The sequence below is a fragment of the Taeniopygia guttata genome, chromosome 1 (assembly GCF_048771995.1).
Source record: "Taeniopygia guttata chromosome 1, bTaeGut7.mat, whole genome shotgun sequence".
In the NCBI taxonomy this organism is placed as follows: Eukaryota; Metazoa; Chordata; class Aves; order Passeriformes; family Estrildidae; genus Taeniopygia; species Taeniopygia guttata.
This window is the reverse complement of record NC_133024.1, coordinates 15,725,342-15,749,749: the sequence shown is the minus strand read 5'-3', so window position 1 is coordinate 15,749,749 and position 24,408 is coordinate 15,725,342. Positions and strand designations below refer to the sequence as shown.

The 24,408-nt window shown below is 36.9% G+C and overlaps 1 protein-coding gene across 6 annotated transcripts in view; it reads left to right on the top strand.

Moving 5' to 3' along the window:
• The window catches only part of EPHA6 (EPH receptor A6), a 380,709-nt gene that overhangs the window by 72,820 nt on the left and 283,481 nt on the right, over positions 1 to 24,408 (top strand). For all 6 annotated transcript variants that reach the window (XM_072923989.1, XM_072923993.1, XM_072923978.1 and 3 more), the window contains one exon: positions 13,005 to 13,668. In XM_072923989.1, coding sequence (XP_072780090.1) covers positions 13,023 to 13,668 — 646 coding nt within the window. In that variant the 5' untranslated portion in view covers positions 13,005 to 13,022. The remainder of the gene's footprint in view (positions 1 to 13,004; positions 13,669 to 24,408) is intronic.

The window sequence follows — 24,408 nt, the reverse complement described above, 5'->3', positions numbered from 1 at the left end:
AGACTGAAGTCCTTGATTTCAAAGATGCCAGATGTGCTGTTCCCAATAAAATGGTTTTTTTCCACTCATTTCTTTTAGCCCTGCGTTTATTTAAGCTTTCAACCAGAGCCTCTGAATCACTTGAGTCAAACAAGTATAACTCAAGAGCTGTTGTTTTATGTACAAGAGACTAATGTATTTATTTTACTCTGAGATTCACTACGTTTTTAGCACACCATGGTTTTAGTCTTGACAGAAAAATATATGGATATAGCAGATGCTCTCCCCTATTAAGTGACTTTCATCTGAAATTTTTAGTAATTTTTTTATTCTTTTCCAGTCTTGGGTCTAAGTGCCTCTCCTGCATATATGCAGGAATACACACACAGGACAAAGAATGATGAAATTTGTGAAATTATAATAAGAATTTGTGTCTAATTTAAATAAATGGTTTCCACAGAAAGTTGGACTTGAAAAATCTCAATTAATGGGTAAGACTTTATTTAATTTGTGAAGGGAACAAAAATATTAGACCCTACTCCTGAAGTTTTTTAATTCTTTCATTTGTATTTATTGCGGTTTTGTCAGCTTGAGGCTTTAGTATAGTTTTCCCTTTTTTTGTTTCAGTAGCACAAGTGTTACATCAAACCTGACAGTTCATTCTGTGCCTGTCTTTTTTTTTTTTTTTGGTTACTGATCTCCTGGTTTTGTATTTACAATGCTAAGATTAAGTATTTCTTGCTGTGCCAGAACAATGAACAAAGCAGGAACTCATCAGAGCATGAAAAAACTGATTGCTGTCAATTGTGGTGCTCTTCCCTCCCACATCAAAATCACAGGTTGTCCCAAAAACTCAGTCTGATATTTCTAATCTCCAGCAACTCTCAAAGGTGAATTTGAGCATGCCTAGATTACCTGAACTGTCTAATTGGCCTTTGTGAAAAGTCACCTGGTTATTTTCAGAAACCAGTATTGAATGGTGGGACTGAAATAAAAGCGCAGATTGTGAGGTTCTGTGACTTGTGCTGTTACGCCCATTTTATTGCTTTCCTGTTGTTGGTGGCAAAGATTAATGAAACTTTTATAAAGTTGGATAGAAATGAGAAGGGAAGTACATTAAACTACCCCAGCTTGCTGCACACTAATTATTGTGTCAGATCTCATTAGGGAACGGATGCATGCAGCAGACTCTGCTTTCTTATTTTAACACGTCTGCTTCAAGAAAGGACTCTGCAAATTGGAGATGGGTTTGCAGGTCAATATTCTACATATGTCAATTTACAAAAGGCATTTTTTTGCTTCTAACTATCCTTCATCTCATCTTTCAGCAGAAGAGCAGAATAATTAGGGAAGAGTTGTACTGTGTTTGGGGCAGTGGTGGGTGGGAGAGAACTTGAATTCAGCACACTGTGCTCTATGAAAATTCCATTTTTGCAGACATAATTTCAGTAAAAGTGATCATGAGACTGTGATTAGCAGATAATAGAATTTCATGGGTTTTCATATGCAAGCCTTTTAAGTGTGATTAAAAAAGGGTAGAAATCTTGAGAGGTGTTTTCATGAGAGTCAAAGCTTTGTATTGAAAGACAGGTATGTAAGAAAAATGTGCCCTTCATGTGGCTGTACATAACAAATGCAATGCAGCAAAAATAATACAACTATCTATACATTAAATTGATAGAAATGGTTTGTTTCAGTCAGTCATACATGCTCATTGTCTGTCTACTCCAACCTGCATGGTTGGGATTGATGAAGAGGACAAAAATGTGGTTAAGGAATGAGTGATGGATCGGTGATATCTCTGATTATAAGGTTCTTTTCTGTCTCCTTTGGGCTATGTCTTCCTTCTTGGGCAGCCTCAGTTCCTTGCTCCTTTGTATGGAACCATGGATCCTGCAGCTTCTTCATTTCTCACAGGCTCCCATTTTTCTCTCCAGAATAATCAGGGTTAGTAGAAGGATGATATATTCCAATATTTTTCCCCAAATACAAAAATGTGAAAGAGTCAAAGCTTTGAAGATTGCAATGTCATGTCATAAAAAGGGAGAAGTGTTGCTCCTAAATACTTTTCCATTCTGTTGTTAAAAAGGAATTGCAGAACTCAGATTTCTGATTTGATCACAGGCTAGTAAAGAAATTTTCAGAGAATTGGGAGAATTGTGTTTCTCCATCATTAACATTCTGCAATATGTAAGTAAGTAATTTGGAAATGTCAGAAAACTGCTAAATGGTTATTGTATTGAATCATTTAATTACAACAATTTATATCTGTGTGATAAATATTTTGCCTTTAAAAAATGGTAGCTAGATATAGTCATTGCTGTGGTCCCCAGGACAGTTCTTGGACAAAGAGAGGAGTAGGACGATAAAAACTTGAACGTGAAGTTGGCTTCTTCCTCCATTTTCCTGGAGTTTTGGTTCTTGTCTAACCTCCTAATTTTACAGGATTGACATTCTTCTCATAACTCTCAAAGCTGAATTGTGCTGACATCTTCCCTGGCCCTGTGAATACTCCAGCATTGGCATTCTAGAAAACTGTGAGATCTGTTAAAAGCATAATTGTAGTAGCAAAAAATCCCCCTAAAGAGTAGTTGTTTCCTAACAAAAATTTCCCATTCTACATAAAAAAGGTTAAAGATTTTTAGTAATATCCATTAACTGTGGCTTGCTTTTGGTGTGCTTTCTTTCAATGATAATAAATCAACTTTCATAAAAGCTTTTTTTAGTGTTTCATACTTCGACCAGAAAGTTGTGGAACATGTTTTAAATATATATATGAAGAGATTCACTGATGTAGCAGTTTGGTTTAAAAAAAAAACAAACCAAAAAAAAACAACAAAAGGCAACCAACTTATACTGTCCTTCATAAAAAAAAAATACCTTGTGAGGACATATGCCAAGAAACCTTTCTCTTTTTACTGCTCTGAAATGACAAACATAAATGGCTTTTCCTTTAAAAGGACATCCTGCTGGTAGGTGATATATTAACTAGAGGCACTGGACCAACATCTCAACAATTGTGTTCAGCTGTAACTTAATAAAGCATTGCTCTCTTAGGGTCAAGTTTGTTGTGACAGCAGAGAAAGTTCTGCAAGATATATGTGCAAAGTGTAATCTTTTGGTAAATTACAAAAGAACCTGACATCTAATTTGACCTCTAGTTGACATTCCATGACCACCCCCTGCCAGCTGCTGTGATTTTTATCTACAGTAGGTTCCAAATAAAGCTCTAGGTTTCAGCTGGGTGAAAAAAGTCTTACTGTACTTAAACACTGAAGTCAGGGACTGTTGCAATTGCAGTATTTGGAAAGTAAAAGGATAAGTATTATCAGTTAAATAAAAAGGCAAAAAAACCAAAAAATGCCAGCAATAAATTACGCTAAAAATTGTCAACACGTATTTAGGTACCTCCTTGATGAAGACATACCCCAAGCACAGTGTGCCCACATGGTTCATGTTGCTTTGTGTTGTGACCAAGGTCCTTTTGGAAAGCCAGAGCTTGTTCTACATATCTTGGGGAGACTGTGGTGTTCTAAGAAAAGTGTGAACTGAAAATAGAACAAGCAAATGTATAAATCTCCCCACGGTACCATAGGTTGTTTTCCTTCAGTAACCTGAACAGCAGACCTGTGAAATAAATGTAAGAAGTTCTTAGTTAAATACCTTTTAGCTGCTTTCTAATTTGGGTGAACCTAAAGGGATTGCAGACCTACATAAGATGTCCTGGCCTACGTACCAAGTAAACTGAAATACAGTCAAATGAAATCTTCTCCTTTCTCCCATTAGCTCTGCCAGAAGTTGATTCACAAAATTACTTTTAATGTAGCTGGAAATATGAGTAATGAGGTAAGGGAGGTTGAAAGAGCATGGGAGTCATTATAGTTCACATCTTTTCACATACAGCACCATGTAGAAATGAGATGTCTGAGAGTTTGTTTTGATGATGCACTCCTCGACTGTAGTGAATGGAGTGGGTTTAATGCCAGTTTATTTACAGTATAGTCTAATTAAGAGTTTGATGCTCCCTCCATTTATGCACTCAGAAGTGGGAGGAAAGGAAGGAGCACTGGGCAAGGGGTAGCAAGTTATTTTCTTCCAGGACATTTTAACAAGTATGTCTGAGCCTGAGCTCCCTGAGGAGACAGTGCTACTTTGCAAGTCCTCAGTAAATAAGTAATTACATAGGAAGGATGAACAAACTGATATACTGGAAAACACTGGTAATTATTTTCCTTTCTCTTCCCTTTTTTTTTTATTTTTCTCTGTTCCTTCCTTGGAGTTCACAGATAGTAGATAAGGTTCATATGGATCCCTTTTTTTTTTTTTTCTTTCTTCCAAAAATACTCTAGGCTTCTTATTTTATGTATTCATTTCTCAGCACATCTTGGACACTTTATTAAGGATGTTTTGCAACCTGTAATAGAAGTTATACCTTAGAGTTTTTTTTGGCATGGCTCCATTTAACCTAGAAAATGAGTAAGGTTGTAATGCATGTAGCTGAAATACAGAAGCTTATGAATTTACATGCAAATAAACTGAGTTGCTACTGATGTTGTTATTCAGCTTGCTCCACTTGTAATAATTGGTTCTTCTGTTCACCTCTCAGATTTTATTTCCAGAGGTTTTAGGCTCAGTTAAATGGCAGGCTATGATAGCATTGCTTCCAGCTTTCACTGGAGTATATCAACATGATCCCTTGCAAGCCAATAAATATAAGTTTGTGCCTTTAATTAGTCACATAGCTCTAATCTTGGTTTTCCCCCTTTTGATCCCCTGCCTGGAAGGGATAAGTAGTTTGAGAAAAAAATGAAATCATGAATTTGTTATTTGTAGATAGCAATAACACTTGTTAGGATGGTGGTGGGAGGCTGGAGGTGATTTATGAAAGGTGCAAGTATTCAGTTCTCCAGCAGCAGTTGGGTCACAGGTATTCCAGCCAGATGTGTGCTGCAGGAATGGGCTCCACTTCACCAGGCAGCACAACAGCTGGAGGGAAATGGAGAATGGTTCTAAAGGAGCCCATTAGTAAATGCTCAAAGGAAGAGTTGTGCTGCAGGGGAGCTTTGCAGTGTCATCAGTTTGGCTCCTGTGGGTAGTGTCAGATCAGGGCATCCACAGTGATATAGCTCCTGACACACAGCATGCTGGTAAAAATCACTGATCTGTCGCTTCACCTTCCTCTTAATACCTTTAGTTTTGCTTCTTTAGTTTTATGCCTTGGGCTGAATTAATGCATTAGTGTTTATAAAGCACTCCACAGATGAAAAGCCTTACATAGCTGCTTTGTGTAATTATTATTTTTAATTGTTTCCATTTGTATAATTTCAATTAGGATCACTAATGGACTAGTACGAGTTTAATAAGTAGAAAAGGCAGAGGTGGTTTTTTTTTTTCTTTCTTTTTTAAAAAGAAAGACTTTAGAAAAAAATGGAGTGAGATGGAAGAAGTGGACAGATAGTCTTCTGGGTTGCAGTTCATCCATATTAACCTCATTGACTGCTTGCTAATTGCAGGAATTTAAATATGCCAATGCCCAAATAAAAACTTCTGAGATCCACTGCTTTTCAATGAGGAAACCTGGAGCTTGAAAAGGTATTTATGTAATTTCTGCCATCAATGCTATGGAAAAGCTTTTTTCCTGGAGTGACTAGTCAGGAAATGAAAATGGGAAACTCTGAGTCATAGCCCTCTTTGTAGGTGCACATAGCCAGGACCACTGGTGTGCTGGGATTCTGTGCTATTCACTAAAACTCCACTGCTTGGAATGGTAAAGGCGGAAAATCTTCTGTTTCTGAAGGGGAATTTCAGATATCAGAATTGTAGATTCAAGGCAGGGAAAGCAACTAAAATATAACTGATATTTGGAAATTTGTGCATACAAGTCAGGTTTGTGATATGTTATACACAGTTTCTGAAGAGTTTAAATGGTAAAAGCAGTCATTTGACTCAGTATGTGCATTATATCATGGGGCAGACAAGGTCAGCTCTCAAACTGAGGGCTGAGAAAATCTACCAAGTATCTCTGCCTGCCCTTAAAGTTGTTCTGCCTTCCCAGCAGGCCAGCCCAATTGGCAGGGTTAAAGTTCGTGGGAAGTGCAGGTCTGCCAGGAGGGGAGTTTATGGCCCAGCTTGGCTACTTAAGGGGCTTGGTGAGTCAGAGCCAGTGCAGTGGTGATGTGACAGCCCAGGGCTGCTCACAAACACCTGAATAAGATTAATAGGCAAACTCTGAATTTGTAGAAATTTCTAAACTAGAAATTTAGAGCTTGCTCAATTTTTTTTTTCCTTAAAGCTTCCTCCACACTGTTTTTCTGTGTTTCTAAATACCTGAGGAAACACAAACATTTACCACAACATTATCTGTGCTATTTTGGAGATCCAGCAAGGTCCCCCAGGCCACATAGCTGATGCAGACAGCTATTGTGCAGCATTACCAAAGTACCCAGTGGCTTCACTGAGCAGTGTTGTAACATTCTGCTCCAGTTACTCCAAGTGTAGGAGGTGCTGGAAAGGGCAGAGCCAGGATTGCTGCAGCTCCCCATATTTAGGAAATAAAGCAACACAGCAGCAAATAAGTCTTCTACTATTAAACAGCTAATACTTGTTGGAGCTTAATTGGAATATATCTACAGTTTCATTTAGTTTTATTTTGTAGTTGCAATTTATTTCTCAGTCCTTGTCTGTCTTATTCCAATTATAAAGAAGTATAAGCATTAACACTTACGTATCTTAAGTCATGATATATCTATTTACATATTTACTAGTTTACTACTACATTTAGTGATAGGACCGGGGTTTTAAACTGAAAAGAGGGCAGGTGTAGATTAGGTATTAGGAGGAAATTATTTCCTATGAGGGTGGTTAGGAACCACAACAGGTTGCCCATAGAAGTTTTGGGTGCTGCAGCCTGGCACAGTGGAAGGAGTCCCTGCCCATGGATGATCTTTAACCCAAGCCAGTCTGTGGTTCTGTTGAGTCACCAAACTTGATCCTTCCATCCACCCATCTGTTATTCCACACTAGACCCTTGTGTTTCACCATGTGTGTGTTGGTGTTTGGAGCTGTCACATTCTTCAGGTATTCTTGGTTAATCCCATAAATCTCACTCAGCCAAGTGAGGGTTGCTGGGTTCTTGTTCCCCTTGCCCTGCCAGCATCAGGATTATCAGCCATATCCTGTGTTTTAACACAGCAGACTCTGCAGATGCTGGCAGCCAAATGTAGCACACAACTATTGTGATTAGCCAGTTCCAGCTCTATTCTAGTGACAGATACCAGTAAAACCACTAGGTTATGTAATTTTTATTATTTCTTTTGTAAGACAGAGGCCAGCAGAGAAGGTCTCTGTCACAGGTCCTAGAGATAGAGCACTGCCAGATTTTTGAAGGGCATGCAGCAGGGATAAGTGTTATGAACTGTAGTATCTTGAAAATGTGTAGACTTTGTGCTCTCACCTTCCATTCAGTTCTGAATACATTGGAAGTGTTGCATTACAAAGGGATAAGATGCCCCTGGAAAGGTGATCAGCAGCATTTCTCACAACTGAATTGTGGCATCTCTCACTGCCTGACGAGGTTTTACTAGTGTGTCTCATTTGTGGCACACCATCCTTGCAGATCCTTGGTGCAAGTCATTGAGTCTTTTATAATCAATAATGCATTCAGGGAAACCATGGTCTTGTTCCAGAGTGCTGGGGGGAAAGGTATTTTATATAGTAGTGGCTGGTTTCAATGATAATTCCGTTTATAATAAACAACCTACATGTGTATGCATATGTGTGTGAATTCTTCTGGGTTTTCTTCCCATTTTTCTGTAGATCTCTTTTCTGAATGTACGTTTTCATGATCTGTTAGGGAAGGAATTATGTATTATTTTCTCTGCCTGTTGTTTTATACATTCTATGCCCTGCCCAGATAGTATGAACATCATTCTATGTGTAACTTTTTCATTTATGCATTATCATGTTCCTGTCTAAATTCTGTTCAGTCAAATAAATGGATTGCCCCACTAGCCTGAACTCTACATCAGAGTAGGTATTTTGACACTCAAATACTTTTCTTGTCATCTGTATATTTTCTAGTAGATGCACAAAGTTCTTTGTTCAAGACCTCTGATGCCCTTTCCTTTTGGAACAGTCCCAATTCACTCTCCAAAGCTGGAGCAGTGCTCTCTTATTTTGCCTGCTGATCCCAGAGTCTTATGCTGGCTAATCCCCAAGTGAGAGTCAATTGTTTCATGTATCTGAAGTTGGTCTCACTTGAATTCTGGGGTTCATCCCCCAAATCTCACCAAATCCAGGTCTTGCTTGCTGTAGAAAACATTCATATGAACCAGAAGAGTTTTCAGAGCAGAGTTGGATCACTTGGAGTAGCTCATCTCTCAGTTGTTCAGTGCTTCATGTAAATAACAGAAAAGCAACTCTCTTTTGGATTTGTTTTGAGTGCATTAACAACTTTCTCTCCTGTGTTTTCTTGTTTATTTTGCCCTAACTATTCTTTATTTATTCAATTCTGATTTTGTTATTTCCTTTTAATTATGTTTACTTCCACAGATTTTGAGGGCTCTGCCCTCTTACTCTCATATTCTGTGCCTGTATAGAAAACAGATGTCACAATTTCCTCTAATCCTACATTGTGATTGTCATTTTTAGTTCTACAGAGCTAATAAAATTGTGCTACATATTGCTATTCATTCCCTAAGCAACTTTAAACCACCTCAACTTTAAATGTAAGAACATAAGTTTGTTCAGTTGCTGTTTTATTTTGCCAGCTACATCAACTTGCACTTGCTAAGATATATACAAATAGCTGGGGAATTTTCTCGGCTTTTTTCAAACAGGTATATTTTGGGAGTTCAGTGTTATCACTCATCTTTGGGGGTCTGAGCACCTGTTTTCATGTACAGAACTGTAGATCTTGGGAAAAGTGAAGGCAAAGAAAAATTAGTGGGAAAGGGGGAAAATATTACCTTGATACCTTTAACTTGGAGCAATTCTGTAGCTCTTTTAAATATTCTTTAGTCTTGCTGTTTTCAATGGTAACGGTGCCTTAAAATGTTCATTTCCTCAGCACATTACTTTGAGATAAGTTTCTTTTTCTTCAGTTCTGTTATGTAGAGTGTAGCTGGTTTTGCCTGAATGTCACTACAGCAGAGAGATGTGTAAATGTGCTTTCTCAGATGGCAGCTGCATGCCAAGTGCGAGTCCTCCTCTGGTGTTTCTTCATTTGGGCCTTTCTGATCTCATTTTGCAAACATCATCTCACTGGAGAATAATAAGGGAATTTTAGAAAACTTTTAAAACTCTCTTTATTTTTGCTGTTCTGCTTGTTTCCACGGAAGTGGGATCTATAAGATTGTCAGGAGGGAACAGCTGTGAGCTCTACATGTACAGATTTCATTAGGTGACTCCCAGCTGAGATCTGGGATGACCTAAATAAGTAGTAAACCATTTAGTGGGGTAAAAGAAAAAAAGGAGCGATTTAGAGAAAATACTGTATGCACTCTTTTTGTCCTCATTGGATGTGGTAAGTAAGAAAATGCTTATTTACCTGTGTTTGGGTACATGAGTTGTATGGACACACTTGCAACTTCCTTCAGATTCTTTTTCAGGGTAGTAAAAGTTCTTGTACAACAAACACAGTCCATTCCTTTGATAGGATGGACTTTCTAACTGTGACCTGAGCTCTCTCAAGTGAATGTTTTTGGACAATGAGGGATATATATGTCAGAAAATTGCATTTCTACAGTTCAGGTTCACTGAATTTTCAAATGTCAGCCTGTTTGCGTGTAAGAAATAGTTGACAATTCCATTTCTGAAATTGCCTCGCTTGCTAAAGTCAAGAGAGTAAACCAGATCTCTCTAGCATGAACATTATATATTTGTTCCTCAGTTTAGAATGGAAACCTTCCTCTTGTTGCCAGGTAAGAATAAAACTTATCACCACTGAGGATTTGCCTTAACAGTTGTGTCTTCTTAGCAGATAGTAAAATACAGAATGGCTGAAGTCAACAGGTTTTGCTCCCCAGTTTCCTATCTCATGTTATTTTTAAGCACTACTTCTTCCTTCAATTCTCTGCATGGAAAGCCAGTGCTTATCCTCAGTGTGTTTTAATCAACAAGTGGTTTGTGTAGAATATTTTACCCAGGGGTGACATTGTGTGCCTGATACCAAATGATCTCGTGTTAACCTTCAGGGGTGAGCTCAGATACACTGGTTAGGAATGTGCAGGTCCAGAATCCTTCATTTTTTGGAGAATTATCCTTAGAGTAAAATGATAAGGATAAAAGCAGGGGGAAACTTTCTTGCTTAGAATACAAATGCAGCAAAATTAGCAAGAGCAGATGGTTTCTTCTATAAACTGATGAGTGAGGGCATGGGCTTAAGTAAACAGTGTCACCTCTTTTTTCTTAAAATGAGGTAAAATATCAATAAAGAATCTTGAAGGTGTGCAGGATTCTAAGACTGCTATCTCAGGTTACCAAACTGCTGCTGGGCTCAGTACCTCAATAACTGTTATCTGAGATTAAGAACTCAATATTAATCCATCAATCAGTGTGACAGCTTGTGGGAGAGGTGTCTTTCACTACATGTGAAGTTTACCTCGATATCAGCTCATTAGGAAGTAGATATTTTCAACTGCTTGATATATCTACCCCTATTAATTGGAACAGCTTTCAGTAGTGATATGTACTACTAAAAGGTCCTTGCAGTTTTTCCTTAAATTTCCAGTGTTTTGTTTTAAAATAGACTTAAAAAATTTGGAATCCATGAAAATAGATTCGAGTATTATATAGCTTCAAGTTACATGATTTGCTCTTAGTGTTCTTTGTAGAGCTTTTGAATATTAGTTGAAGAATGAGAGGTTGTAAAGTAGTTTGTAGAGGTATGGAAACAGCTGAGACTTTATCTAACTAAAATCCCAGTGTGGTTTTTAACCTAATCTTATCTTTTGTACTTGGAAGTGATGTGTAATCTTGGATTCTTCTCTCCACCAATCTTCACATTCTATGTTCTTCTATTTTAGTGATTTACTCCTCCTTTATGCTGCATGTAAAATGTAAGCTCTCAGCCACGCTGTTGTTTATTCTATTGTTCAAGTAGAAGTTTGAAGTCTTTCCTCCAAACGATGCTTTAACATGTCTTTTCCATAAGTCCTGCAACTCCAGGTGTAAAAATTAGCTTTATGCTGCTGCTGCTTCCATCAATATTAGGAGAGGTTTTCCTCATTTGAATGGACTGTAATCAAAAGGTTTTGAAGGTAAAGCAGCACATGGGGATGGGCAAAGTTTGAAGTTGCTCTGAACTGTCAGCTTGTCTAAGCCAGACAGTTCCTGCCAGCTTTTGTGTCAGGTCAGGGATTTTTGAAGGAGCCACCACATTCCTGTGCAGACATCATCACTGACATGCTTCTGTTCATTTGTTTTTGAAGTTTTGCACAACCTAAAATTTGATTAAATGAGAGCTATAATATGAAATGCATACAAAAGAAAACCTGTGTGTTTGATAAATTGTTTGGTTTTTTGTTGACTGCACTGAATTCAGCTGCTGCTTTTCCTGACTTTTTATCAGATGAGAATTCAAGTAAAATTAAAAGCTGTATTTCATGCAAGGAGACTTTGTCCATGTCTGAGGCTATCACAGAGTGAGTTCTGTCAGACTTTTCAGTCACTGAAAGTGACTTTTTTGGGTGGTGCAAGTCATCTTGTTTCCACTCAGTATCTAGGAGTAGTACCTAAGAGCACATTCTGTATTTGTAACCATACTCACCCAGCATGGCCCAGTGCAATTGCTGGGTTGAGATGTTCAATGTTAACTTTTTTCCAAATATTTTGTATATATGATGTTTAGACTACTGGCTCTATTAAAACATTTTGCAGATTTTAAACAGTTTTCTTGCCCAAAGGTGAATTCCTCTAAAATGGAAGATCTCAGCAGGCAATCTGGGAGCACAGTGGAAAGACACAGGCACAAAGCATGAGAGATCTGCTTTGAGTGGACTAAAGCCCTGTCCATGTTTGATCAATCCATTTTGTTTTATTCTTTGAAACCACTTATTGAAGTGCTGAGCCTTTACTTTCCTGCAGAAGTAATAGATTTATACCATTAACTGCATGGTTAATAGCTAACTTTAGAGCTTTAATTTCTAAGTTCAAATTAAGATATTGATTCAGAGTGAATATATAAATATTTCTGAGGAGAATCTCCATGTAAGAGGAAGATATTTTGAGGGTTTTTTTTCTTCCTTAATTTTAAGAGACCGTATCATATTGAGGCTTTTAAATTAAGCTGGACTATGCCAGTTTGGAAAACTCTTCTGTATTTAAAAAACATTGTTTTTTTTAAAACAGCCAACTACTTTTTAATTCTGTTTGGTGTGCTGGTGTTGTTTGGTGGGTTTTTTTTAGTTCTTTTTTCTTTTTGAGACCTCTGTGGAGCATCCAGCATATCTTCCTTTTAATGTGACTTTAATGTTGGTTGGTTTTGGTTCTTATTTTTTTCGTACTGCTTCCACCCTAATGGATCAGTACATCTAAAAGCTAAGCTTAAATTTCTGGTGGGTTTTGGATAGAAAACTATAAATAGTTCTGTGTTTTGATTAAAAAACATCTCTAGTGTTACATTGATATTATGACTGCTCAGTGGAAAGTTGATTCAGTTATATTGAAGCTATTTTTGGGAGGCTGGTAATCTTTTGGAGTAGCAGATTATGTAATAAGCATTTTGTGAGCCTTTAATATAAAGTATGTGGAAATATATATATAAATATAAACATGGCCTGTATTTCCTTCTTTGCTAGGCTCCAGTAATTTTAAAATATTTTTATTAATAGAAATTCATTGTGGGGTTTCTGAAATCAAACTTGTGTGGTGTTCTATAGTTATCATCTTTTAGCTACCGTATTTCCACTAAACCTGAAGTAATTATTCATAATTCAGCCATAGGTGCATACACATGGGGCACTTGTGTGTGTATATGCATGATACATACTGAAACATATTTTCAAACAGTTTTATTTTCTTTCCAGTGGGATGCCATAACTGAAATGGATGAACACAACCGTCCCATCCACACTTACCAGGTGTGCAATGTGATGGAACCCAACCAGAACAACTGGCTGCAAACCAACTGGGTCTCCCGTGATGCCGCGCAGAAAATCTACGTGGAGATGAAGTTCACCCTGAGGGACTGCAACAGCATTCCCTGGGTGCTGGGGACCTGCAAGGAAACCTTCAATCTCTACTACATGGAGTCAGATGAGCCTCATGGAGTAAAATTCAAGCCAAACCAGTACACCAAAATTGATACCATAGCTGCTGATGAGAGCTTTACCCAGATGGACTTGGGCGACCGCATCCTCAAGCTCAACACGGAAGTTCGTGAAGTTGGGCCGATCAACAAGAAGGGATTTTATCTTGCTTTCCAGGACATTGGAGCGTGTATTGCTTTGGTGTCAGTCCGTGTCTATTACAAGAAATGCCCTTTCACGGTCCGCAATTTGGCCATGTTTCCCGACACCATTCCAAGGGTGGATTCTTCCTCGCTGGTAGAAGTACGGGGCTCCTGTGTGAAGAGCGCTGAGGAACGGGACACTCCAAAATTGTATTGTGGGGCAGATGGAGATTGGCTGGTGCCTCTGGGACGATGCATCTGCAGTGTGGGCTATGAAGAGCTGGAGGGTTCCTGTCATGGTAAGTAAACAATGTTTGACTTTTTTTTTTATTTTTTAAGAGAAGTCATATACTGTCATATTCTCTTCCATAGTAGTCCATAATAGTTTTGAAATTACTTGAGAATAAGGTGCTTTTTTTCTGTAGTAATGGTTGTGAATAATGATATCCCAATGGCTGCTGAGGCTGTCTGCTGTGATTCAGTATTGGTTTTGTAGGAAAAAAGGAGAAGAGAGTCCGTACCCATCCTTTACATAAATGACTCTGTTATTTTGCTCAAGAATTTCTCAGATTGGATGGAGTTAGGCAAGCTGCACAGCAACCTTGGATAATAGAGAGCATTAAAACCACTATGCACTGTAATCAGAAAATAAAATTGACTTTGTTGTCTGATCTTGCTGGCATTAATTATAAAAATACACTCACTGCAATGATACAATGTTGACAGTGCCATTATTGGGAGCCAGCAGAATTTTGTACATAAGGTCAAAAGGTTTCTCTCTTAATGGGATAAGGATTTTCTCTGAAACTTTAATGCTGAATGAATTCCTGTCCATTATGCAAGCGAGTCATACACTAGTTCTGTACATGAGCAATATAGGCAGTAGCCAAAGTCTACCAGAAATGTTTTCTGCAGTACATTGACTCCACTGGTTTATTCAACTTATAATCTGATCAGCTGAACAGGACCTTCAAAGTAAAATGGTGTACCCAAAGCCACAAGTTGTTGTATATTCTTACCTATTTGCCCTACTTTAGAAAATTCTAATCTAATATGTGTGCGAAAGATAGACATCTTTCAGACAGCCGTAATGTTCTATTTTGAGTTTGCTTCTTGGCTGAGACATGAATAACAAATTCAGAGTTTAAAAGAGCTGTTGCTTTAGTAAATCCTGAACTTACTCTTAAATACCCATTAAATTAAAAAAAAAATACCTGAACCTTACAAACTCTCTGAGGAGAACATTTTTTAAATTTACATTGAGCTTCTTTTCAGGGAAGCAGAGAGAGGGGGACTAGGTGGGGGAAGAGTAGAAGCCACCCTATTTTAGCCTGATAAGAGCTGATCTATATTTATAAAATTTTCATATATTTTTGGGTCCTTCTCCTAAACCCCAAGCCAAAGCCCTTTTGCCCCTCCCATTCCCCTGCTGGAGTTGTTGCAAATCTGAGTCTTGAAAGTGTTTTGCACCATTCTGTCAGTGCTTTGTGCTGGCATAATCTGTGACATACTCAGGAGAGAACCATTTCTTTCTTCTGCATGAAAATAAACAGTCATAATAATAATTTTGCGTTTTGAAGCCTGTTCTGAAAAATAATTGGATGGTGGGTAATACTTGCTGATACTTGAATATATTTTCCCTACTTACACAATGGTGTCAAACTTTTTATACCCCAGACTATGGCTCAGTGGGGAATAAGCACTTCATGGTAAATATGGTTTATCTGTCACAGAATTTAAAGAATAAATTTCAGTTTTGATATTTGTGGAGATACGGACTCTCTATTCACAAAATACTAAGTGGCATAAGGAAGGATGTTCTGTCATTGTCATTGCTCATCATTTGCAAAGCGGGAAGGATGGGAATAAAACAAGTCTTTGATCAGTTTTACTGCTGCTGTTAGAAATCATAGGTTATTTTCAGCTGCCTAAATCTCATTTACCTGCTTTCCTAACTGGCAACATTCAATTATTTCAAGATATGTCAGATTTATGCATCTCTCTCTCTGTGGATCTCTCAGTATTCCCTAGCCATTGCATTTTCTTTTAAAAGCATCATTTCAGAGCCAAAATATCTGAGAAGAATTCCCAATTGGATTGAAAATATCCATACCTGTTGAATGTACACCTAAATGTTCTAGTTCAGAGGCATATTAACAGGGAATTTTTCAGTAATTTGGGACTGTCTTCCTTTTCTGAAGCCACTGGGGGGAAAGTGACATTGAGAGCAAGAGATTCCCAGGTATTTGTGTGTTCTGTACATTTTTAATGGGATAATCTGGAATATACCAATCGTCTCTAATTTTATAACATAAACAGTCTCTCAGTCTTTGATTTGAATCTACTTTTCAAGATTTCCCCCTCAAAATCCTGAAATAGCAACATCATTCATGTGTTCTTCTGTATCTTTAGGATAATAAATAAATTAGAACTAGTAATTTGGCAGTGCAGATCAGAAGTGGCTCTGATATGAACTGCTGGCTTTGCCAATTCATTGACACTAGCCCCAGTACCAAGTTTCAGGTTAGATGGAGGAAATGCTGCACAGGATTCTGGTAAACAACAATTAAAAGTGGCATGTTCAATACTCTGTGTTCTCTGAATGTCAGCCCATGACATCAGTTGTGCTAAATTTAGCAAATATATAATATATGCAGGTCATATCAGGACTTAGTGGTGGGAGTTTTTCACATAGGAGCAAACAATCATGAAAAGGAACCTTTTATAAATTTAATTGTAATGGTTCAGTTCTGTTAAGGGATGGGATAGAAATAATTGGATGACTGTTAACTGAAGTTTGACTTCTTAATGACTTAGCAAAAAATATCTGAATTATTCAAGGTGTAGGAATTAATTGCAAAGAAAAATTCAATTATATATAGCAAACACTAATTATTATGGTAATTTCAGATTTTACTTTAGTCTTAACCAACCAAACATGGTGCAAAATTGTATTTTGCCAGCCATAAAGTTAATTCTTCTTGAGAAATATTCTTAGGAAGCCACCACTTCTAAAGTGGGATATATTTGGTAGAGCTGAAACAATGCTAAGTGTTAGAAATGTAAAACAAGAGGCACTGACAGGGTCACCTGATTTATTTTAATTGAGATAAATAGAGTCAGAAGTGAAAATGTAAAATTCAAATTCTCTGACCTTGAGTTTAGTGAACAACACTTCCTAGGGATACTAATGCCTGAACACATGGAGTTTTTAATTGAACAAACAATTCTTTCCATTATTCATCACTTGAAATTGTGGTAATGTTTCAGTGCTAGGATTTCTGCTTTGGCAGCTGATCTTTGTGTTCTTTAGCACTTCCATCTGATCCAACTGGAGACCACTCTCATTTTTCAATTATTAATCCCCTCCTTATATATATATATATATATATATATATATATCTGTAGTTTGGCTTTGTTTTTGAGAAACCAAGCAGTTCATGTTACAGTCATGCTTTAATTACCTGTGTGCTGGCATGAAAACAGGAAAAGGGGGGAATAAACTACTTTGGAACTGCAAGTTACAGAGATACAGTATTGTGTAAGGTTCCTTTCAGGTTTTCTTCTGTGTGTTTATTTGCTCAGGAGATTGAATCTTTACCAGGCACTGAAGGAACCATCTTTGAAGGAGAATCATAAAAAGGCTTTTGACTGCAGAAAAATAAATAGAAAATTTTCAATGGCTACAAACGATCTTTTTAAAGGAAAATCTTCTAGAGTCCTTCCTGCATCAGAGCTGGGGCTGTTCCACAAGTGCTGGAGTGGATCCCTAACATATCCCTAAGATAATAGGTGTAAAATTCCAAATTTCTTTTTCCTGTCAACCAGAGACAGGAGTTTGTCAAAGAAGCTGAATGAGTGGAGAACTAGGAGAATCCACTGACTTTTGTCTCAGTGGCGGAATGGGGTAATCAAAATCCTGTCTGCTTTGATATCTCACAGAGATAATTTAAATAGTTGTCTTTTAATTGTCTTTTAATTGATTGTCTTTTTTAAAAGTATCTGTGACTTATCAGATCAATTTTTTAAAATTGCATTAATTTTTTCAAGTAAACAGCCATATATTTAATGAAATTTGTAACAGAGTCTTAACTTTGTGACTGCTCTGAAAGGAATCCACACTGCTTTCCTGTGCAATGATGGTTATTTCATGTAATTTATGAGTCTGCAGAGCTTTAGATTTCACCATTTCAATGATAGCATTTGAAACCTTTGTGATAATTTGTGACATATCTTTCACTGAAAAACCTCCTCTTTAGTCTGAATATGGGTTAAGTTGAATTGTGAGATGTCAATTCTAGATTCACTTCTTAGGTGGAACTGCTAAATAGTTTTTTAGTACAATGTGAGAACAAAGACAGGGAAAAATAGAAGTTGTGGATAATTGCAAATGTGTAGATTAGAGTATGGAAAAGTAATTGATAATGACTGTTCAAAGCTTCTAAATGTATTTAACCACATATAGCTGCTACTATATGGAAAAACTCTGAACTCAAGGCCTGTATATATTAGAAAAAAAGAGTGTTTACAGTAGACAAAAATTTAAATTACTCTCTGTTCTAAGGGGACATTGCAGATGCTACCGGGAGCACTTAAGTTCCTGTATCCTGGTTTTAATTTCTAAATGGCAGGTCATGTACCAAGCTATTTGAGGCTGTAGCTCTCATTTGTACATTTTCCACTTGCACGATGAAAACCATTTTGTCCTTAAGGCTTGCAATTACTGTGAATTAAAAATAACATTGTTGCCTGGCTGAAATGGGAGGTAAATGAGGGATGGTGAGCTGTGGTATGGATGGATTATTGGGATATTACTTACTATCAAAAGGATGAATTTTTAGTGAGTTGTACTCATCTAGAGAGGTTTGACTTGGCTTCACCTTTTTTTCAACACTTTTAGGTTGTTTTGATGGCTGTTTCTGGTTTTGAGTTAATTTGTTGTGTTTTCATTTGTTTGGACATTTTAATTGGATCATTTTTGCATCATCCTTTCAGTGCCTTAAAAACTGGGATGTTTAAGCTAATTACTGATTTTGATTTTTGAGTGGGGGTTCTTTTTAGTTTTGGGGTTTTTTTTTTAGTGTTACAAAGTTGTAGGAATTAAATAAGTACCTGAGGGCACCTGTCTTCAATGACTGCCTGAGTTAACAGCCAGAAAAATTCAGTGCTGTATAAATTCACATTGCAGCTCACAACCAACCCTTTTTTACTTAATCTACAGCCATCTGCAGATTGTTCAGCTGGATAAATTGCAACACAAAAAGTCTGATAAAAGAGCTGGAAAGGGATGCTGCTTCAGAAGTAAGGATTTAAAGGACAAAAAAAAACCCAAAAAAATGCTTTACACTTGATTTTACATAGAAAGGAAACTCCAGCGATGCTAAATGAACAGTAGTTGTTTTCACATTCTTGTCATGTCATACTTGCATTATTTTGAGCAAATAAAGAACCTTACATTAGTCACTGTAACCTGGTTTTCACAATATTTCATTGTAAAAATTCAAATCAAAGCCTTTATTTTTTAATTGCACCTAAATACTTTCTGCATTAATAGAAAACTTATTGTTTGCAAACTGAATTAATGTTGGAAATTGCTGTTTTTCACTCTCATACTGAAATGTGCATTGAATAGAAACCTGCCTTGATCGCAGAACAAGGAAGCCAGCTGAGGTTAAATAGCGAGGTTCAAACTGAAAATCTTCAATATTTTCTGTTTGTACACACAGACATGAAACTTCAGCAACAAAAGCTTGCTGCTAACTCAAGTGTGTCTTGCCTCAGGTTTTGCGTTAGTGAATATTGCTGGATATTGATCCTACCAGCTATCCTTGATAAACAGTAGACAAAAATTGTCCAAGGGACTGCAGGGATTGATTTTGTTGTTGTCGTGTGTGACTTGGTAACAGAGCTGCATGGTTTGACATTAGCAGGAGCCCACAGTAAATTAGTTATTTGCTCTTGTTCTTCTGAAAGAAGGGTGGTGCAGTGATGGCCACCTGGAAAAATTGTGATACTAATGGGGACAAGGTGTTTAATTTTTACAGAAAGTATAAATACAAGTGTATCTCTACATCTGTTCAACTGTATATAGACTAAGTACATTGTAAAACTGCTGGGTTATTTTTTAACTTGCAGTTTCTTCTGTGTTGCCAAAAAGCAAGAAGACTGATAGCTTGGATGCTGTAGTGTGGCAGGAGGGGAAGAAAGAATGCACTGACTCTATGCTGTTGTCCTGTGTCCCTCACTGTCACAAAATTTGTCCTCAAAATGTATGTCACATCCTAAAGACACTATCAGAAACTGTGGCCTCTTTTTTTAAGTAATGCATCTTTCCCTTGCTTGCCTTTTTTTTTGTTGTTGTTTTGCTGTTTTGTTGTTTTGTTTTGTTTTTTCTTCATCTGGGAGTCAGTAGCTAAAGCTTCAGCTCAAACATTTCATGTTAATTTGCCTTGGAAGATGTTCATTGCACTTTACCCATGATCAACCTTAACTGTTTCAACAATTGAATGTATCGATTGCGGGTGAGTTTTGTTTGAGTGAAACCCTTGGGCTGCTGTATTTACTCAATGTAAAATTTCAGCATTGGCCAAAATTTCAGCATTGGTTGCTTGCATCTTCCTACAGCTGAGGAGGTTTTCCTGCAGCTGGAAGAGAAGTGTGGTGGGGTTTTTTATTATGGCTGAGTCTATCCTCAGCACATGGGTTTCCTCAATGTGCTGGAAATGTACATTTGAGTTTGGAGGAGGTCTTGTGTGACCAAAATGGAGGAGAGTAAAAGCATAATACTTCACTTACAAAGCCCTGATAACACTTGTGGAATACAAAATGCCTTGTGCTACTCTTGGAATTTGTTAAAAGTTGGGACAGAGAAATCCTTTGTGAGGAAGCTGTGACAAGCCTTGGCCACCAATTTAAAAAAGAACCCAACTGTGTGCACAGCACAATTGTGTTTTAGGGATTTCCATAGCCATTTCTTATAGGAGAATAGCAGTTCTGGCACAATAATAAGGGCTTGATATATTTGTCTTTGGAAATTCAGTTTCTAGAATTGTTGTTATTCCTGTTTGAGCCAGGAAAATAAATGTAAGCTAAGAGAAAACATTTTCGTCATGTTGCTCAATGAAAGTTTCCAAAGTTTTTACAATATATTGTGGATTTTTTAATAATTATAATAAATCTGACTCAATTTGTAGAATATGTGTAATTCTAATTATATGTAATATAATGGCTCAGAAATTCTCAAAATTAGGAATTAGTTTTTTCTGTTTGAGGATTTTTTTCTCCTTGGGCTTCAGAGCAAAAGCACTTAAATTTGTGCCTTGGAATAATTTAAACATTTTAAAATATTATTATTATTTCAATATAGGTTATATCCCCTTTGAGAATCCATAAAGTAGAGATCCAAGATAATCAGCAGTACTTCCTCCGAGGCAGGTTGTTAATCAGTAACACATTCACAAATAAACCATAATGCGTGTTCTGTAACGAAACTGTTCCTGTAGAGGTTTAGCATCATTTCATTCAGTCAATTATTAAAACATTTGTGCTGAGAAATATTATTTCAAAAGTGATCAATAAGAGGTTTTCTCTGGTATGGCCAAGGAATCACAAGCAGGAGTGAATGCACAGAGGGATTTCTGAGGATGTTTGTCTTAAATACAAAAGAAACGTGTGTAGGTGTTTAAAAACTTGAACTGTATTTGCTTTTTGCAAGTCTCAGTAATAATGCAAATGAGACAAGATTCCCTTTAGCCAACACGCTCTGCATTTTCTTACTAACCCTTATAGTGGAAAATAATATAAAAAAATTAGTATCACTTGTCTTAGAGAAACTTACATAGACTATAAGGTCATTCTGTGTCACAGAATAACTAAGATTTTAAGGGCAGTGGTATTCAAAATGTTCTCAGAAACTGCATCAACCAAAATGTCTTCTGTGAGGCTTTTTTTGGGCAAAGCAGTTTGGAGGCTACTCACAAGCTTAAGTTCTTGCTAAATGGGAAGAAACAAAAACAATGGAATGGCAAAGACAGTGCTTTTAATGACACAATTTATAACTGACACCTTTGTATAAGATAAAAAGGAAATGAAGAAAAACTCCTGTGAAAGAGAGGCACAACTTGGAGATTTTTCCATCCTCAGTAGCTTCAAGAGAAGTCATGAAGACAGATTGGCTTTCCAGCTGCACTGCTGTTGGAAGACTCTTGCAGGGCTCTTGGCAGGAGGAGAGGATCAGTACCTGGAACTCCAAAATGTCAGCTACCTTAGTTTTGGGTGCCAAATTCTAAGAAAGACATTCTAGATCTAAATTAACAAAGATTTACTGTTTGACATGTCTGACAGTCCCATAGCGTTTTAGTAGATGTGCTGAAAATTCTCTCTTTTAAAGGGTTTTGTGGGATTATTTTGTTTGGATTAGCTTCCACCTCCCTTAATTTTACTTTTAGGAGTCCCATCAGATCCCAGGAGAATATTCTGCTGGGAAGAACCTTGGGTTTACTGAGGTTGCTGACCTGTAGATGGTGGCCTATTGAGCAGGCATTTCTATGAATCTTTCTATCCTGCAAAGTAAATATCCCAGCCTGGGAAGGTGATCCTTGGGAGCCAACCTGCTGCAGTGAGCCTGTGCTGTTCTCGCTGTGTATCTAGGGATGTGTGTGCTAACAGTAGAATAAATTATGTAAAACAGATCTCGTACCTACCAGGGAAACATCTAACACAGTCAAGGACTGCACTTGAAATGTCTCTCTTTAAAGAAAAGTTGCTTCAAAGGGATCCTGATCAAAGCATGAATAAATTCCCAAAGGACATGGAAATGTATGCATACAGAGATTATACTCCAAATGCTAACAATGAATGTTTAGCTATTTGGTATCTGGCTATTATATAATAATAGTTATGGATGTGAAATGTCTTAATTTTGCTGTGACAGCTTGACTGTATTCCCAGATGTTAAATATTTCAAAGCTTATCTTACATATATTCATAAACAAGATGAAAGTGTTAATTCTAATTAAAATGATGCACAGTTCAGTAGTAGCCTTAATAAAGTCCCCGTGGAACAGTGAATTTAATAGCAGTCTATCTTTTATGCAGAATCAAAATGTAGATTTCAATTTTATTATAAACCAATCTTCAAGGAGAAACCGAGCAGTCAAGATGGAAGAACTGAAAAATCATATTAAAAAGTTATTTCAATATGTGCAGAACTTTATATACCAGTATCTGTGTGTAATGGTAGTTCAGAGAGAAACTGGGGGGGTGTGGGGGTGTACAGGCAGGCAACAACCCTTCCCAAATTTAAAGATTAATCCAGTTTCCTGAAGTACATGTTTCACTGTGGTAATATTCCTCGTCATATTTACTTGTTACAATTTTTCTTGCAATTATTTTTAATCAATATTTGAGAAACCACTGGTTTTTTAATGTAATTTAATACTCACACACGTGTATGTTCAGGATGCCTTCATAAGGATAGCAAGAACTTAAGTGTAGAATTATTGGGAGGTGAAAAACTGGAATAAAAGATCTAAAAGTTGTTGTTTTTTTTTTATTTTAAAGCAGAAAAAATTTTCCACAACATTTAACAGAAAAAGTAAAAGAAGGTAAAACGTCAGGAGATGGTCAAGCCCTGGGGAGAGTCCAAGGGGAATGCCTGGAGACAGGCTTGGTGTGTAGCATTTAGGTTACCAGGAAATGCAAATCCTTTATTATAAGGAAATGTACATTTTTCTTTTCAAGATCTGAATAGGTATTCTTTGACGTGCAGTAAATTAATAATGGGTTTATTTACTTCTGTGTGTATTTCTTTGTATAAACTAGGAATTACTACCATTTTGCCTATTTATCTCAATTTAACATTATATACCCAGTTACTGCAATTAGCAGATCATGTTAAATCATGCAGAGAAATTCTGTGCAGGAATTTCATTTTGCAACAAGTCTTTTTCAATTCTTAAGAAAGACCTGAATTCTCTTCAGAATAAAGTTCTGGAGGAAAACTTGGATTGATCAGCATTTTCTTTTTCCTTCTATGTTTCTTCCTTACAAAACATTAAGTAAATTAATAGTGGGAAAAAAAAAATCTTAGTGCAGTATAGAAAATTCAAAACTCCATTTTAGAAAGCTTTTGGGTATGTTGGATTTTTTTTTTCTTACTGCAATCACACAAAATGTTTAAGTTGTGTCAGAAAATTGCATTTTATTCACAAGGGATTAGTATTTGGGGTTTGAGGCATTCATGCTTGTTTCAGTTTTTGTGGTTTTGTTTCTTTAAATATTTCAGGTAACATTGTTTTGGGTTATGTGGGCTACATTGTTTTTTTAAACTTGAACTGGCAACTAAAAGTTTGAAATCAAATTTCATGCTTGAGACTTCTTTAAAATTGATGAAAATCCAAATATTTAGAGAAAAGTCACCACATAATCTACAATGTTTAACTGAGAATCACCTAAATATTTATAGCAGAAGTGGATGAAGTCTGTATATATTGTCAATATCCTAGAGGAAATGGTCATCACATTGACAAAATCCCATTACAGAGACTTTTCACTTTGCACTGGTGGATGTCTCTGAATGGCTCCTTGTCAGTGTATGAGGAGCTGGCTGTGCTCCTCCTGCTGAACTTAGCCTGTCCCTTTGATCAGTGGCTCAGATTAGCTGAGAAAAAAAAGGAAATTTCCCCCCTTCTTTTCTATGCAACTGATGTGTTTAACTGTTTGTTAACTGTTGCATCTCCATCTGTTCATAGTCACCACCAAATTTTGCTATCATGTCTTGTCAACTGGCATCACCAATATTAGAATTAAAAATGCAAGAAGAAGCAAGAAATCATTATTAATAAGGATTAATCTGTTAGCAGGAGTCAGGTGGTACAGGGCCATATGAAACAGATCATGCATTTCTCTCAAGTTAGACATGAGGTAGACTTCAGATAATTATTGAAATATAGTTCTTCTGTTCTGTGGACTTTTAAGGGGTTGTTTAGAACTTCCAGTGATAAATCCCAATTTGTGCTCATGGAAACACCACACACTAA